Consider the following 15,352-nt stretch of genomic DNA (forward strand, 5'->3'; position numbering starts at 1 on the left):
CGTTTCGATGTTGGATACTCTTTAAGATGTGAAGTAAACATGTCAGAAGATTGCTGACATTTCTGATTAGTGCTAATAATTGCATCTTGAAAAAATAGTTATTGTTTTTTACGCTTCCTTTTTTTTACTAACTGCATTCTTACACATTCCTGTATAATTTGTAACCGTTTCATAACAAGTACTTTGAAATCCATAAATATTTCACCTATCAAGCACTGTTAAATTACAGATGAAGCTTTCTCAATCAATCTTTTTGCGGCAGTCGTTTTCATTATTGCAGATACTTCATAATGATTTCATATATCAACAAAAAGTTCATTTATTTCAGTTATTCAATCCAAACAGTGAAACAAATTAAATAGTGTGATAAATGCCATTAGTTTGCAGATAATTAAAAACTCCAAGCCGAGTTTCACAGAAAATTAGGACGGTACAAAGACCAAAAAACAAAAAAAGATACAGAGATGTTATGTTATATAAATCATAAACTTGTAATCAGGCTTTGTGTCACAGTGCTTTAAAGACTGTAGTCTTATTGTTGCTCTTCTTTTCTTCTTTGAAACATTTTCCTTTCACTGAACTTTCTATTAGTGTGCTTGATGTGTCACTCAGTGGACAGCTGGCTTCTTTAGCAGTGATCGTTTATGCTTTGTTGTGGAGGATTTCAATGCTTTTAAATAATATTTAAATACCGGCATTAACATGAGATTTTGACACTTATCTATTTATTGTGACTTGCTGGGATTCCTGTGTACATTTTTCTCACTTATCAATGAGTAATGGATTAGACAAGTCATTTGTTTTTACAGTCAATAGTCTTGTTCAAAATGTTCCATGGTAGACTGGATATTAACCTACTCACCAACAGCAAACTAAACGAAAGAAGCAAATGCTTTACTTTTGAGGTCTCGCCATTTCATGAATGTATCGTGCCCTTTTCCAACAAAGGAATATTTGTAATGCTAGGCATTCCCCGACACCTTTGAAAAGTCAAACCACTCTAAATCAAGCTATCTGTCATACCTTTACAACCTCTCACGACGTGATTATAAATGTGCATAACAGCCTCTGGAGAGTGACAAAAAGAATCTTCCTGGGGTTATATAAATGCTCCAGAAGAGAGGGTCTATGGCTGTGTTTGAGGAGGTAATTTAGGTTGAGTGGGCTCATTTTCTACGGGTCACCAGGGGATTCTGACCACTCGTCTGTACCTTGTTGACTAGCGACCTTTTGGCCTTGCAGGACTGCTCTCTGTTATTACAGCAGTCTTTTGTGAGAAGATAAGCACAAGTGCCTGTGTTTCACACTTTCTCATCGCAGTAGAAGAGGTCTGAAGGATTTTGCCTTTGCGAGCTTCATACCTACGAGACGTGTGTTGTGAAAACTTTGCAAACATTACATTTGAATGAGGTTTAAGAGCTAAGCAGAGCACTGTGTCATACATGAAGCACATGTTTCATGTGAAGGATTGTTGCCGGTTTTGGCGTTATGTAGTCACGCTGCTATTATCAAGCATTCATGAGTTTCTTCCTTCTCTGTCTACAGAGCGCGCAGTTCTACAAGGTCACCACCGAGAACTATGACAAAGCTGTCGACCAAGTAAACGCCAAATTCAAGTAAGTGTACTCATTGTTAATGCTTCCAAAACGAATGACATAAACGCTGTCACGAAAAATAACACGAATTAAAAAAAAAAAAAAATGTGACCACCCTTCTATCTAAAGCTTTTTTTGTATTAACTTTTCAACACAGCTTTTCTCTAAGCTGTGTGAAGACCTGAAAATGACACTGATAACTACAAAGCAGTAGAAAGCTTTAAAAACGATATCAGGCTCCCCGCTTCTGATTTCCGCTCACTGAAAAGTAATTAACAAGTGTCAAAGAAGTCAAAACAAGATCCTAATGATGAAGAAAACTTTTTCTTATTTTTCTCTCCGAGTCGATTTGGAAATATTAGCACTATTACTCACCTCACATGCCATTCAAATTGAGCTCCTGCAACTTCTTTAGGTATTACTCCAAAGTAAGAGGGACACTGATCAATATGAGTATTTTAATTTTTAAATCGTTGAAATGTCTTCTTCGTCTTCCTGATTAGATTTCAAACTTCTGCATTCAAGATCTTTCAACTGAAAAATCTCTTTTCCGTCTTGCAGGCGTTGCATTCATGTTGCGATCACATGTCTGTTCTCCAAAACGATGCGTTCACTGACTGTCGTCTGTCTTTATGGGCAGATGAATAGATTGAATTAATTCATGCCAGCCTCATTCCAACCGCAGCACATTGGACCCCGAACCACGTTAGTGTCGTCTGTATGCTGATGTTAATGATGTGGTTCACTGATGATTCTGAAGAGACGTAGACCAATGATAATACTGAAACTCATGCTTGTTTTTTTTTTTTCACTGACAAAGGGGTATCATTTATTGTGTATCTTTCTGGTTAACAAAAATGCAAAACGGATGAAACACTTATAATACCTTTGAATAATAACTGGAATCTAAATTGAAACTTTTGAGTACTTGTCTTTATCTTCCCACTGCAGAGTAATGTTTTTTGTGAGTTTATTGCGTTATGTTTTTAAACATATTAAACACTTCTTGTTGCTGAAATGTGCAATACAAATAATCCTGACTCGAAAGCTGAAAAGAATTAAATTTCAACTTGGAAAAAATGAGTTAACTCTTCAAGAATAGATATGGAAAATAGAATAAACAAACTAGATACTTTATTGAATGACTTAATATTTTGTGTGTGAAGTTACCAATAGATGCAAACTTGTGCCACACCTTGCAATGATAAAAGAAAAACTCAGTCGGACGGCAATTTTAAACATTTAAGCTGTCACTGAGGTAGTTGAGATCCAACTCGTAAATGTAACTGAAGAAGACACAGGAACCCTCCCCTTCCCTCAACCATCTGTCTTCTTAATAAGAGGCCATTAGACTCCATAGTAATGTAGGCAAAGTGGATGAGGAGCCTGCAGGAGGCGGGGCAAGTTTGGGCCTTGACTCGGAGTGCAGCTCTGGGGAGGCTGTGTTGATTGTGTTAGCTTGTCATTAGCCAGCGCTAACACTGGGATCATTGTCTCCCTCAGAAATGTTGGAAACTGATTAGCCTAGCCCACCAGGGCTTTAGCGCTAGACTCGTAGAAGCCAGAGCTTAGACTTCCCAAATCAAATTAAAGAAAAAAAAAGATGCACTGGAATCACATTAGCGCAAAATGACAGCTCTAACTCCAACCAAGCGTCGACCTAATGTGCAGTTAGTCATGTGACACGGGTCTTTGCACGGAATACTGTGACTGGAGGATTTGATTATAGGAGGTGCATTAGCAGGGCTGTGACTGGGCTCGAATGGTGGAAAAGGGGGAGGATTTTATTGTGTATCCGAGCTAATGAAATAGCAGGAAGGTCTGGTGTTACAAGACGGGAGCAGAGATGCATTGAGGGGATCAGACGAAAGGGGTTAATTGGATTTAACGAGTTCTGTTTGACCCATTATTGTTTATGTGAAGAAGTTCATGCATAATGGCGTGTTTGTTTGCTCTCGTAATGAGCGGCTTTTGCGTCTTTGCTCCAAGCTCCTGTGACAGACCTTACAGAGATAAGATGCAATCTTTGGCCTCTGTAGCACATTAATAAATATTTCTTTTGTCTCTCAGCGACTTTTGATTTTCACAGTAATAAAAATGTCCTGTTGAAATCATAATAAAACGACTTGACACCTTATCCATGTTTGATCGAATTAACATTTGGTATGGTAATATGTGGATGTAACATGTGAGCCATAGTTTGGGGAATATCTTTATTTCACTTTAGCTCATCTCTGTGCTACTGAAGGGTCTATAAGCGCTGATATTAAGCTACAGTTTATTATAGTGGAGAAGCTGTGTAGGGCCAGATGTGGATGTCTGTCATGGTTTATTACTTTTTCAGACAAGATATCAGGAGTAGGTGGGAGCTCAGAGGTATATTACCACCTAAGCTCTGTGCAGCACCTGTTCTTATGCAGGTTCTTTGGGTTGATGCTCTTCAGCATTAAAAACGATTTGTTTGATTTAAATGCAACTGGTGATCAAGAGATTAGCTAAAAACAGAGCGTCTTTATATTCTAAAATTCACAATATTACATTACCTGACCTTATTAAACGCATTCTCATACGACACACTCACACAATGTACACGTATATGTATGGAATGATGCAGATCTACCATTGCTCAGATTCTTTCCTAACTATGATTTTTTGGCATTGTTAACACTAGAATGTTCCAAAAACTGAGCTGAGTCAGAATCAACTCATATTTTCATTCTTTAAAAGAAACACACATAAAAGTCTGATGGCTTACATTCAACCATACATTCCCTTAAATACACTCAAAACGTACCAGATAAGGTTTTCTAGAAACATACATGGAGAGTTGCAACACTTTTATTTTCCCCATGACACTGACTGCAGATAAGAGTTCCCAGTTGCCTGTAAAAATGCGACTATCTCCTTCGTTCTCTTCTGATTTATAAGCTGCCTCATTCACTTGTGGTTATTTATCAAAGTAACAGCCACAGATGTGACAGTGTCCAGCCATGAATGCTTGACCTTTTGCTCTTCTACATGTATGTAAGATATGTGTGAGCTGCGCAGGGATGAACAGACACCTATGACACCTATGACAGCACTATTGGTGATATTAAGTAGAATTGTAGCTCGACAGGTGTATTGTTTAAAAGATAGGCTGACAAGCGTGGAGGCACATTTTTATTATGTGATTATGAGAAAAGGTGGAATGAAGTAAAGCCTGGGTCATCCTCAGCTTCCTGTCAGTGGGAACCTTTGACATCTTTGTTGAAGGTGTCCAGGGTTCTTTTTGAATTAACCTGGGACATGACCATCATGTAGTAGGTGAAACTGACAAGGCTGTGCAATGCGAAGGATGTGAACTCCTAATTTGAACATCTCTATCCCCCCTTTGAATTCTCAAAATTTGATTTAAGATCTTAAAATGTAATGCGTTTCACACTTTGTTTATGACCAAGACTGCAGATTTTCAGTTTCCCGTGTACGTGCTGCCAGGAAGGATAAAATCTCATTTTATTCAGTCACTCCACTGTCACTCCTCTTTCCCCTACGGCAACATGCTCACTCCCTCTGTCTGTTGTTTGTTTTTTTTAGCTCTTTTGAATAAATCTGTTTTTTAAATTTAATCCAGTTGACAATAACAGCCGTCTCGGTCCCCGCTTTGCCTCTCAGCACACACACAAGCAAAGGTGGAACGAGGAGGAGTGGAGCAAAACTTGTTGAATGTTAATGGCTCGTTGTTTTTCTGCACTGTCTTTTCTAGACACCAAACCTGTCTTTCTTTTTTATGTTGCATCAGATCCCTCTTACCATTCATTTGTGTAATGACTTATATACCAACCCCTTATTTTCTAGAGATCAAATGTTGCACAAAATGACGGGTAAATAAAGTGATTAATACTTGAAAGTGTCTAAATATCTTTGGATACAGAACTGCACTTTTTTTTTCTTCAAAAATGATTTTAAAGTATCATAAATACTCTTAATTCTTCATATGGACATTCATCCCTAATTTCTTTGTCTACAGTAGCTGTTACGCACTTACAAGTAAGCTATAAAAATTAAACAACTTTACATATAAATATTTAAGGGTATAAACATGTTGACATAACTAACATTTAGTGATTTATTAGATGCAGTTATTTTACAGATGTTTTGCTTGTTGTAGTAATAGAAGCGTGTTTCTTTAGTTTAGTAAGCAATAGGAAGGCAGGAAAGACTGAGTAGCATTTTGACCTTTCTGTCAGTTGAGAGTAGCCACAATTCTGTCGCTAGGCAACCTGGTCACAAGGACAGGATGGTGGTCAGCTGAAGAGACAGAAGTCAATAACTGCTTTAAAAGCTCCTCTTTTGGTCTTAAGAGCTTCGTCTTTCCGACTGGGAAAGGCACATAATTCAAGCTGCATCCAGCAACGGGTGGGGGAAGGGGAGTACTATGTTAAAGTATGTTATAAACAGCCAGAGAAAACTCAGAGTTTCTCCAGCTCGTTTTTTTCCCGTTTTTTTTAGGTGTTTTGGAAAATCTTGTGTTTCCAAAACGCAAGATTTAGTGTTTTGGAAACCATAACTTTTGAAAACCCAGTATACCTTGTTATCCCAACTGGTCCTCACCCCTTACTAACTGAATTTACAGACATAGTTTAAAGTAAACAGAATGGATTTATTGTGAGTCTGCGCCTGTGGAATTTTACATTTTTTTTCTAGGTTTAGTGAAAAATGTGATTTTCTAAATTATTCATATTCTACGATCAATTTTAAAGTCACTCTTTGTCACCACAGCAAAGAAAGTCCTTGGAAACCAGAGCAGTGCCAAAGTGAGGCAGATCTGGGCTTGTTCAACGATGGACCTTGAGATGGAAACATACAGCTAGCACTTACACAATATAGTTAATTAAAAGAAGACTTTGATGGCAGCGTAGTAAACAGAGTTCTTACGCTGCTGACAGAAAAGCGTGAACTACTTTTGAGTTTGGATTCTTTCCAAACAAACCCAAAATATACCATAAACATCCTCAGCAATCTCCATTTCCGTTACCTTGGAGGCTTTAATAAGCTGAATTTTATTTCATGTTGGGCAAAATCTCAAACTGTCTTTTTTTGCCTGAGGCGAGAGGCCAGTGTCCTTGTCAGTGTATGCATAAGGAAGGTAAACGCAAACACACCGAACTCCTTCGTATATTCCACTCATCCTTCTTGGTCTCCCTTAGAGTTCACTCAGTATAAAAACGGTGTTTTCTGTCTTAATTCAAGTCTCTTTCACTCTCTTCTTGTTCATTATTGTCCACTCTTGCCGCCCATCCTCACCCTCCCTCTTCAGTCTTTGCCAGTCAGCCCTCATGCTTTTTTTCTCTCTCTTTTCTTCTCTCTCTTCATGTCCTTTTTCTTTTCCTCAATCTCTTATCCATGCTGATGTATTTCTCTGCAGGGGGTCACTTAGGTCTGCTTTTTAAAAGCAGCATGGATTAAACTTGCTTCATTTTTCTCCTTAACTGGATCATTTGTATTTATTTACTTGTCTTGTTATTGACGCCTGCCTTAACTAGAGAGAACAAAAATGCCTTTTAAGGGGGAACCGGCACCCTCCCCTTAACCCTGTTAACCCCAGAAAGGCCCTAAATGATGATAAATAGACAACGTGGTGACTGGCAACGCAATCAGTGCAGGCTGAGCATGATCCATACTATCAATGGAGCCGCATTTCTCTGATTGGCGTATGAGTGATGGAAGGAGTTACACGTGAGTTATTATGTGAGATGCGAGCAGATTGAACCATAACGTTGTTTTCTCATACCCTTATTTTTCACCATTTGTTGTACTGAACAATAAACTTCTGACGCAATAGGAAAACCCATAAACATAGAAATCTTTCAAAAAGTCGCTTGAACTTTATTTCTAAACTACTCTAAGCTCATTAAAATCAGCCCAAATACCATTTCATAAGAATTTTTTTGCTCTTATCAAAGACATGGCAGGTAATACTTTAGAGAAAATTAGGCTGAAAAACCTAAAAAAAAGAGTTTTTTTTCTGTTTTGTCTTCAAAGCCATTGAATATTTTCCACACATAACCTTTTACATTGACAAACAAGCTCTCTTGGAACATGTCACCTCAGACCTTCATCAACAAACGCTCCCTCAAGCGGGATAAAAATAGGTTGCCTGCACAGTTTTCCAAGATCTTACAATTGTCGGTGTTCGTCTAATTTGTTCAATCTCAGTTTAATACTTTCTGGGCAGATGCTGGAAGACAACTTGACAAGGCGGCATCCACTATGACCCAGATTAATAAATCATTTTATCTCCAGCCACTCCCAATGGATTGTTTCTTTTCGATTAAAAAAAAGATCGCTTAGTCCAGGATTCAAAAGAACGTGGGTCCATCCTCCACTTTATGTACCAACTTAGACTAAAAGTGCATTCACACAAGAATGTTACTTAATTGGCAGGTGAAGTTTCCTTGACGTTGCCTACATAGAATTATCCATAGATGGATGCGATGATCCACACTAGAGGACAATGTCGGTGGGGTTCAGCCTAATATTGATCACGAAAGATTATTTATGTCAATCAGGATTTAAATACTCTGTTAGCTTAGATAGGACTGTAGTGGAGGAGAGGATGGAGTGAGAGTTGACGTATTGGAGAGAAAGAATGTTTGAATGTCAAAAGGCTTTTCCACTATGTTGTTAAATGGATATTTATCGTTCACAACAGAAACATTTAATGACGAGAAAAACATGTCCTCCATTTGTCTGCCCTTTAAACCTCAAGCAATCAGAGTGACAAAATAACCTACAGATGCACCATTCAGACTTCTCCATTGGTGCCTGGTCTTTTGTCAGAAATCGTTCAATCGTTCATTATTTCACCCCTCTTATTACTTTTCTTCCAGGAGACCCTTTAATGCCATCCACTGCTGGAGTGGATGACATCTTTTCTTTTTTTTTGTCCCTGTCTCAAGAGTTGCAGCCCTTTGGCTCACTTTATGTTTAGAGCTGTGATGTACCAGAGATTATGACAAATGGCCGAGCACTATGGAAGTCTGCTCTATCATTAACAGAGATCTATGAATGTCATTTTAGAATCCGATGTCAGAGCAGATGGGAGTCATGGTCGATATATATGTTGGTTTGAAAAATGGAACGCGCTGTTCCTCGTAGAGTCTGTTGGTGTCCAGATCGAAAAGGAAATCCAGACATGAATCTTAGGGCGTGCCATGGCATGTGCTTGATATGTTCTCTAAAGACTGTAGACTTAGACAAAATCCTACTAGAATATGCTTCCTCTGAGGAAATATGCTGACTTGTACAGCAGGAGGCTCTAAAAGTGATACAGGGACACCTTTAGGATAGAGGAATGTGTTAAGGAAGAATGAGCAGGTGATCTATTATTCTTTATTGCATAAAACCGTACAAAAACCCCTTCAGGCTTTTGGATGGTTCCTGATTTTTTTTCTGTTCTCTGCTCAAGAAACCTTATAAAAAGCACTTGGATATAGAAATGACATTTCGTCTCCTATATTTCAGTAATATTCTTATTTCTAAATGAGCAAACACATTGTCCATTTTCTTGTCAAGATTTTCTTTTAGTTTTTCACGACCCACTGTCACAGTTAACTCTTTTTTTTCTTCCTATTTTCTTTGTGGTTTTTGACGTGCAGCATAAAAACACTAATACAGACACCTGAGCTGACCTTTTATTTGTCCTTCTATCAATAAATCAGGGATACGGGAATTTTGTGTCTTTGCGTGTGTGTATTGGGGGTTGGGTCATATGAGGAGAGGAGTTGTTATGGATACCTTTACTGCTACTGATGGCAATAAGTCGAAACCCCTATATGACTGTTTAGATTTACTGTCTCGGGGGGACGGAGGGAGGTAGAGCACACTCTTAAACTCGCACAGTGCAAATAATACACTGTATATGACAGGATGACTATATTTATTTTAGCGCCACGTGCGGTTTTATTAAGCAAGCCATGAATCTCTCTTTGGTTTGAGACGAGGAGTAAAGAACTTGTTAATAGTGATGAGACTGAATCAGGTGATTGAAACTGGGTACTGTACGTTGGCCTCGACGTTGCAATATTGATGTGCCGGTGATTTCTTTCAATGACTGGGAACATGATGTTGGATTAAAAATTCAGCTAATTAATTTGAAAGTAAAACAATAAAGGAGATAGCGTGAATAATGCATGAATAAATTACAAGCAAATTAATTGATTTGCCGTTGAAATACATTTGTGAATGTTTTTTAGTGAATTTCCCGTTTCCTTTTGTCTTTTTGCGTAGAAATGTTATCTCGGTCAAATTAGAAAATCAATCAGCCCGCTATAATGACTCATTGGGACTGTTGAGAAACATTAGCGTACTGCTGTAGATCCATAAATCACTCTGAATATATGAAAAATCCATCTGAAGGACACATTTTTCTCTCCTCTTCATTAATATTCACATAGACATGATTCATGTATACTTCCTCAATCAAAATAAAACTTAGATTTTTTTAAATTACTTATTTTACATGAAGAGATGTTAAGTAAAACAAGGTTTGGAATCAGATTGAGCATTCAGGACCAAAGCAGCTGCAGACAGACTTGAGATAAGTGCCTGACTTGGGTCCAATGGGCTTTTTCTCAGAACCAATCCACAGCTTCTGCTTCAAGGTTCTGTCACTGTAGTCTTCCTCTCACCTATAGAGAACTTGGCTTTCACTCAACAGACCTATTTCAATAAGCATAAAGTGTAATTTTGGCAGAAAACCTGGATTTTATGTGACCATTACAATTTGTTGAAGTCTAGATTAGTGCTTTTAAAATTCAGGAGATACTTAAGCTCAGTGGTCTTAAATATGTTCGCCCATTTGCTAGATGAACACATTAATTAACCCGCAACAAAATCTAAAATTATAGAGCGAGGACGAACCAGAGGAGGAAAATGTCGATCATGCCTCTGGCGCTCACTCTTCCTTTTATTTCTGTTAAACTATGTAAACATAATTACATCGAGATTTTTTATTTATTTATTTTTTACCTGATATGGTGTCCTTGTTTAAGAATGCTGGGCAGCTTTGGTTGCATGGGAACTGGTTGATTCATAATTGTTTTGTCATATTTGTAAGGAAACTTTAAAATTCCTACAGTGGCAGAAACTGCCATGCATCAGCATTCAGCTGTGCTACTGTTGCTACAAAAACCTCGAGTTTAAGCATACGATAACCTTACAAATTAAAGCAACATCCAAGGATAGTTATTAGTTTTATCATATATTTTTAAATAATTAAAAGTAGCTTTTGTAATATTTGGAATATTTCAAGAAATGTTGAAAAGTAAGGGGCATGTTTCATCATAATTTGCAGAATTTAGCATGTCTGTTTCCGTGCTTGGCTCATTCTGCTCCACAGCAGTCACATAGAAAATGACACGAGAGCATTTAATGTAAAAACCGAAGGAGGGGAGGGAAGGTTGTAGTCACTTTGCACCGGCTGTGTGCGGTTGGCGGCAGGAACTTAATGTTAATCTTAATGACAGATGATGGAGGATGCAACATCGCGCTGCAGTGTGTGTGACAGTGTTATTGTCTCTGTGATTAACTCAGCCACGTTCGCAGCCCTTTCCCCTGAGAGAGAACCAGAGATTAAGCATAAATAGAAGTACCTGTTTAGTTTTTCATCAAGAAATGCTCTTCATTTCAGTCCACCCTCTTTTCCTCTCGCTGCCTACCCCTCTCTCCATTTCTCTCTCTCCCTCTCTGGGGCCATTACTGGTGATAAACACGGCGGTTTGTATCAGCAGGATGCACCTGGCATTAACGGGAATGCTTAAGAAAGTAATTAGTGTGCTTATGTGGCTCCTCTCCTCCCTGTAGATGCCCATAGGCGGTGTAATAAATGAGCGCTGGGATCCATAGGAATAGGATGGCAGCGATTTCTGCCAGCGCCGTTGTCATCGTTCAGCTCTCTCCCCCCCACCCCCCACCGACGCAGAGCGATGGCCTTGTCATGCGTTCTGGCAAACGACTGAATCTCGCTTTGATAGATCCGCAAATGCAAAAAACCTTTTCCACTCCCAGCAGCGTAATGTTCCAGGCTGCACCGCGAGAGGCAAATGTTGGGTGTTATTTAAGTCATAGAGGTGCTCCGGGACTGAACTCAAAGAAAGAGTTCAATGCTTTGGAATGAATACTTAATTCCTTTTTCTTTTCTGCAGAAAGTTGAAGAAGTAGAGACCACACTTACATCTATTAGCTAACAGTAAAGGAAAGTAGCTAGGAGCACATTTGTCTGCCTTAGCAATAAGAGTGGAAAAGTGAAAAAGCTCAAATTTGAATGGCTGCAATCACTCAGACTGCGTTTAAAGCTGCTCTACAAAGAAAGAAACAAGAAAGCCATCTTAAATTGACTGTAAAGGCCAAAAACTAAAAATAGCAAATTGCTGATGCATCTAATTGTTAAAGATTTGGAGACGAGCCCCAGTACAAGACTCTAGGAAAAAGACCGCATATAGATTTTTTTTCCCCTTTTTTGAACACTCCAAGCAATTAAGACCATGTGGCGATGGCGCATATGTACACATCTTCATTGCAACAGCTTCCTGCTGCATTGCACCCTGGGTAATGACCCATGCAACCAATCCCACACTTTGTATCCACCAGGGGGGTAATTCCTCTCTCCAGGATGCAAATCAAACATCTGATTCTGACTACGGGGGCTTGGCTTCATCGCCCAATATTCCTTTGAGATGTCCGGAGTTGCTGGCAGGCAAAATCCCTTTGCCTTTCACACCCATGCGAGGCGCGCCTAGTGAGGCAGATGCTGTGTCCTGAGCACTCATGTGAGCAAAACGATGACACCGCTATTAGCATAATAGGCCAAGAGGCATCTGCATGCGTAGTCATTATGGATTTTTATGGGGTGTGTGAACAGAGAGACAAAAGCAGTTACGCCGCACAAGACACCAGTGTCAGTGGAATATCCAGCTGCTGGAATAGGTTAAAACATCCCACTCCGAGACACATGTAAGCCAAAAGTCACATTTAAATACATTTACGACTACGACAAATATGACTTATTGTCAAGTAATTCAAAGTTGCAAAAGAATGTTCTCCTGTTTCGTCCCCTTTGGTCTGAAAAGCCAAAACAAGAGAAAGCACAAGCAACAACATTCAGAAGTCATTTAACTAGTAAATCCAGCTGTGAAGGCCTGAGAGGTTTGTTAGGGAACTATAGTTAATAAACACCATTAAAGACGATGGAACACAGCAGACATATCAGATGATGACGTAAGAGAGAGGTTTACGTCATCATCTGAACATGAGGCAGTAAAAACGCAGACCGAAATCCACCTGAATCCGGCAAGTTGGAAAATTCTGCTAAAGTTGCAAACCTAGTAGAGACATACCCCCAAAATTTGAAACTTCAATAGCAACAGAAGGTTGTCTTTCATAAGTGTTGATTAAATCGGCTGTAAATAATTGCACACCTCGAAAACCAAACAAAATTCACCAAAGTTTGTGTTTTGCAACTTGACGAAACGTGGAGATACGAATCATTTTTGCAAGGCGCCGTATCAATAATAATAATGCCATTCATTATATTCCATCATCTTAATTAGCAGCAGATGATACCTTGAGGAAAGACTCACACATGCTAACATGAAGTGATGTGTTGCCTGCAGTATCAACAGGCATATTACCATAAAACAGCTTTTATATGAATACTGAGAGATGGGCGATTTGTATGTAAAACAGTCAAGCTGCGTGGCTTCAGATGTTCAGAATTGTTGGATTTGTTCAAACGAGCGATCGGTTATTTGTCATGAGAATTTTTAAGCATATTATGGGCAGGAGGAGAGACTACTTTACCAGAAGGGTGTGCTTTTTGGGTAATAATTAGCCTCATTATCACCATCCTTACTTTGCAGTATTCAAAATATCTGCTCTGAATTACATATTTAGTGTCAGAACTCCTACTCTGTGCTCTGGTGTATTTCAATTTTTGTGGGATGAAGCAGTTTTTTTTGTTTTGTTTTTTTTTTTAGAACCCCCTTGGTCTCTCTGGCAATATGTAGTGGTGCAAACAGCAGTCTGTGGACCTTTGACCTTACTTGCTGCAAATAGTGTTGCAAGTTCTTGCCTCAGGTCTTTCAAGCTGAAATGATAGTAATAAAAAAAAGGCAGGGGAGGGTGCGCACGCACGCACGCACACACACACACACACACACACACACACACACACACACACACACACACACACACACACACACACACACACACACTGTAATCTGCAATGTAGCTCACTGAGCTCTTGTGGTAAAATCGAAGATTTAATATCCACGTCTTCCGTATTTACGAGCCATCTTTAACTGACCCCCCCTTTACATACCGTTTGTTTTGATTTTTTTTTCCCTTTAAAGTCCATTTGCATTTTATATTATTTAGCCCGTTCTTGGATTCATTCATCACATCCTCCCCCTCCTCCCCATTTTATCCTCATACAACCAACCTGTTAAAATCCTTTCCCTCTCTCACTTTCTTTTGTTTCCTCTTTTCATCCCTGCAGGAGGTACGAAGTGCATCCAGTGTGTGGAGACCTCCAGGGCCAGATTCTGAGCTGCTACAAAGACAACGCGGGAAAAACTCTGAATTGCTCCAACATAGCAGCTCTTTACCTGCAGTGTGTTAACGATGCCAAACAGGTGTGTGTCTCCTGAAGTAAGCCGTTTCTTTTAGAACGTTTCTTTTGTCTCATCTGAACTTCATTTATTCAGTTCCATAACCCTAGTTATGCCTAAAATACGGTTATTTTTGTCAGTTAGGGCATGCAACTGTGTTTTACACACTTGATGCCTTCATGTATCACAAAAACTTTGAGCAATAAGTGTATTTTTATGAGTATACTCTCTCTTTTATGCTGTTCTGTCTTATATCCTCTTATTAACCAATCCTACATTACTACATAACAGTTGATATAAATCAAGTTTTTTTTGTGCATGTTGATGTTGTCAGTTAATGTGTAGCGTACTATAAATTAGCTTGTTCCGTAGCTGTTTGAAAATCCAGCTACGGAATTTAACGTGAGACTAGCGCAGTCAGTTTGACTTCATTAGTCTCTTTATAACAACCATCTTTCCCCTTTCAAAAGAGTGACAAACGTTGCGTCTTCACGGAACAGTAACATGTAAGTTTTTGGCATCTTTCATTCCGATAGAGCAGATTTCTGTTTGGTGGAGTCTGTGTGAATTACAAAGTAGTGCCAAATGTCTGTTAGCCGCATTGTATGTTGGGCCTTATTTAGGTACAGCACAGTATTCCTTGTCTTAAAAAAAAAAAATCGAAATTAATTTGCATACAGTGTCTTAAAACCATCCATATCTCTACAATGTCGTTACATTTTTTTCCACATTGCAACCACATATTTCAAAATGTTTTATTGGAATTTTATGTGACAGACAAAAAGTAGTGAATAATTCAGAAGTGAAATATTTTGTAGATTTTAAATAGTTTCCAGCCTCTCTGAGTCAATATCATTCTAACGCACTGATGTTGTTTAATTGCATCTCTGGCTGTATGTTTAGGTTGAACCTCCACTTTATATAATTCAATTCCCCATGAATTAAGTCAGCTTTTTTTTTGTCCCTGCTCAATAAAATGATCACCACACCATAATGCTGCCACTGACATGTTTTACAATTTGGATATGTTATTTGTTTTGCATTTAGTCCAAAGGGGAATTTTTGTCCAGAATGCCTTCTTTCACAGTTTTGCAGCATATCCTCCTC

At 38.8% G+C, this 15,352-nt stretch overlaps 1 protein-coding gene across 3 annotated transcripts in view; it reads left to right on the forward strand.

Moving 5' to 3' along the window:
- The window catches only part of chchd3a (coiled-coil-helix-coiled-coil-helix domain containing 3a), a 63,662-nt gene that overhangs the window by 44,223 nt on the left and 4,087 nt on the right, over positions 1–15,352 (forward strand). For 2 of the 3 annotated variants that reach the window (XM_008400671.1, XM_008400673.1), the window contains 3 exons: positions 1,546–1,616; positions 14,134–14,269; positions 14,716–14,751. In XM_008400671.1, coding sequence (XP_008398893.1) covers positions 1,546–1,616; positions 14,134–14,269; positions 14,716–14,748 — 240 coding nt within the window. In that variant the 3' untranslated portion in view covers positions 14,749–14,751. The remainder of the gene's footprint in view (positions 1–1,545; positions 1,617–14,133; positions 14,270–14,715; positions 14,752–15,352) is intronic. The other variant, XM_008400672.2, reaches the window with a different exon arrangement.

Source organism: Poecilia reticulata, linkage group LG23 (genome assembly GCF_000633615.1).
Source record: "Poecilia reticulata strain Guanapo linkage group LG23, Guppy_female_1.0+MT, whole genome shotgun sequence".
NCBI lineage: Eukaryota > Metazoa > Chordata > Actinopteri > Cyprinodontiformes > Poeciliidae > Poecilia > Poecilia reticulata.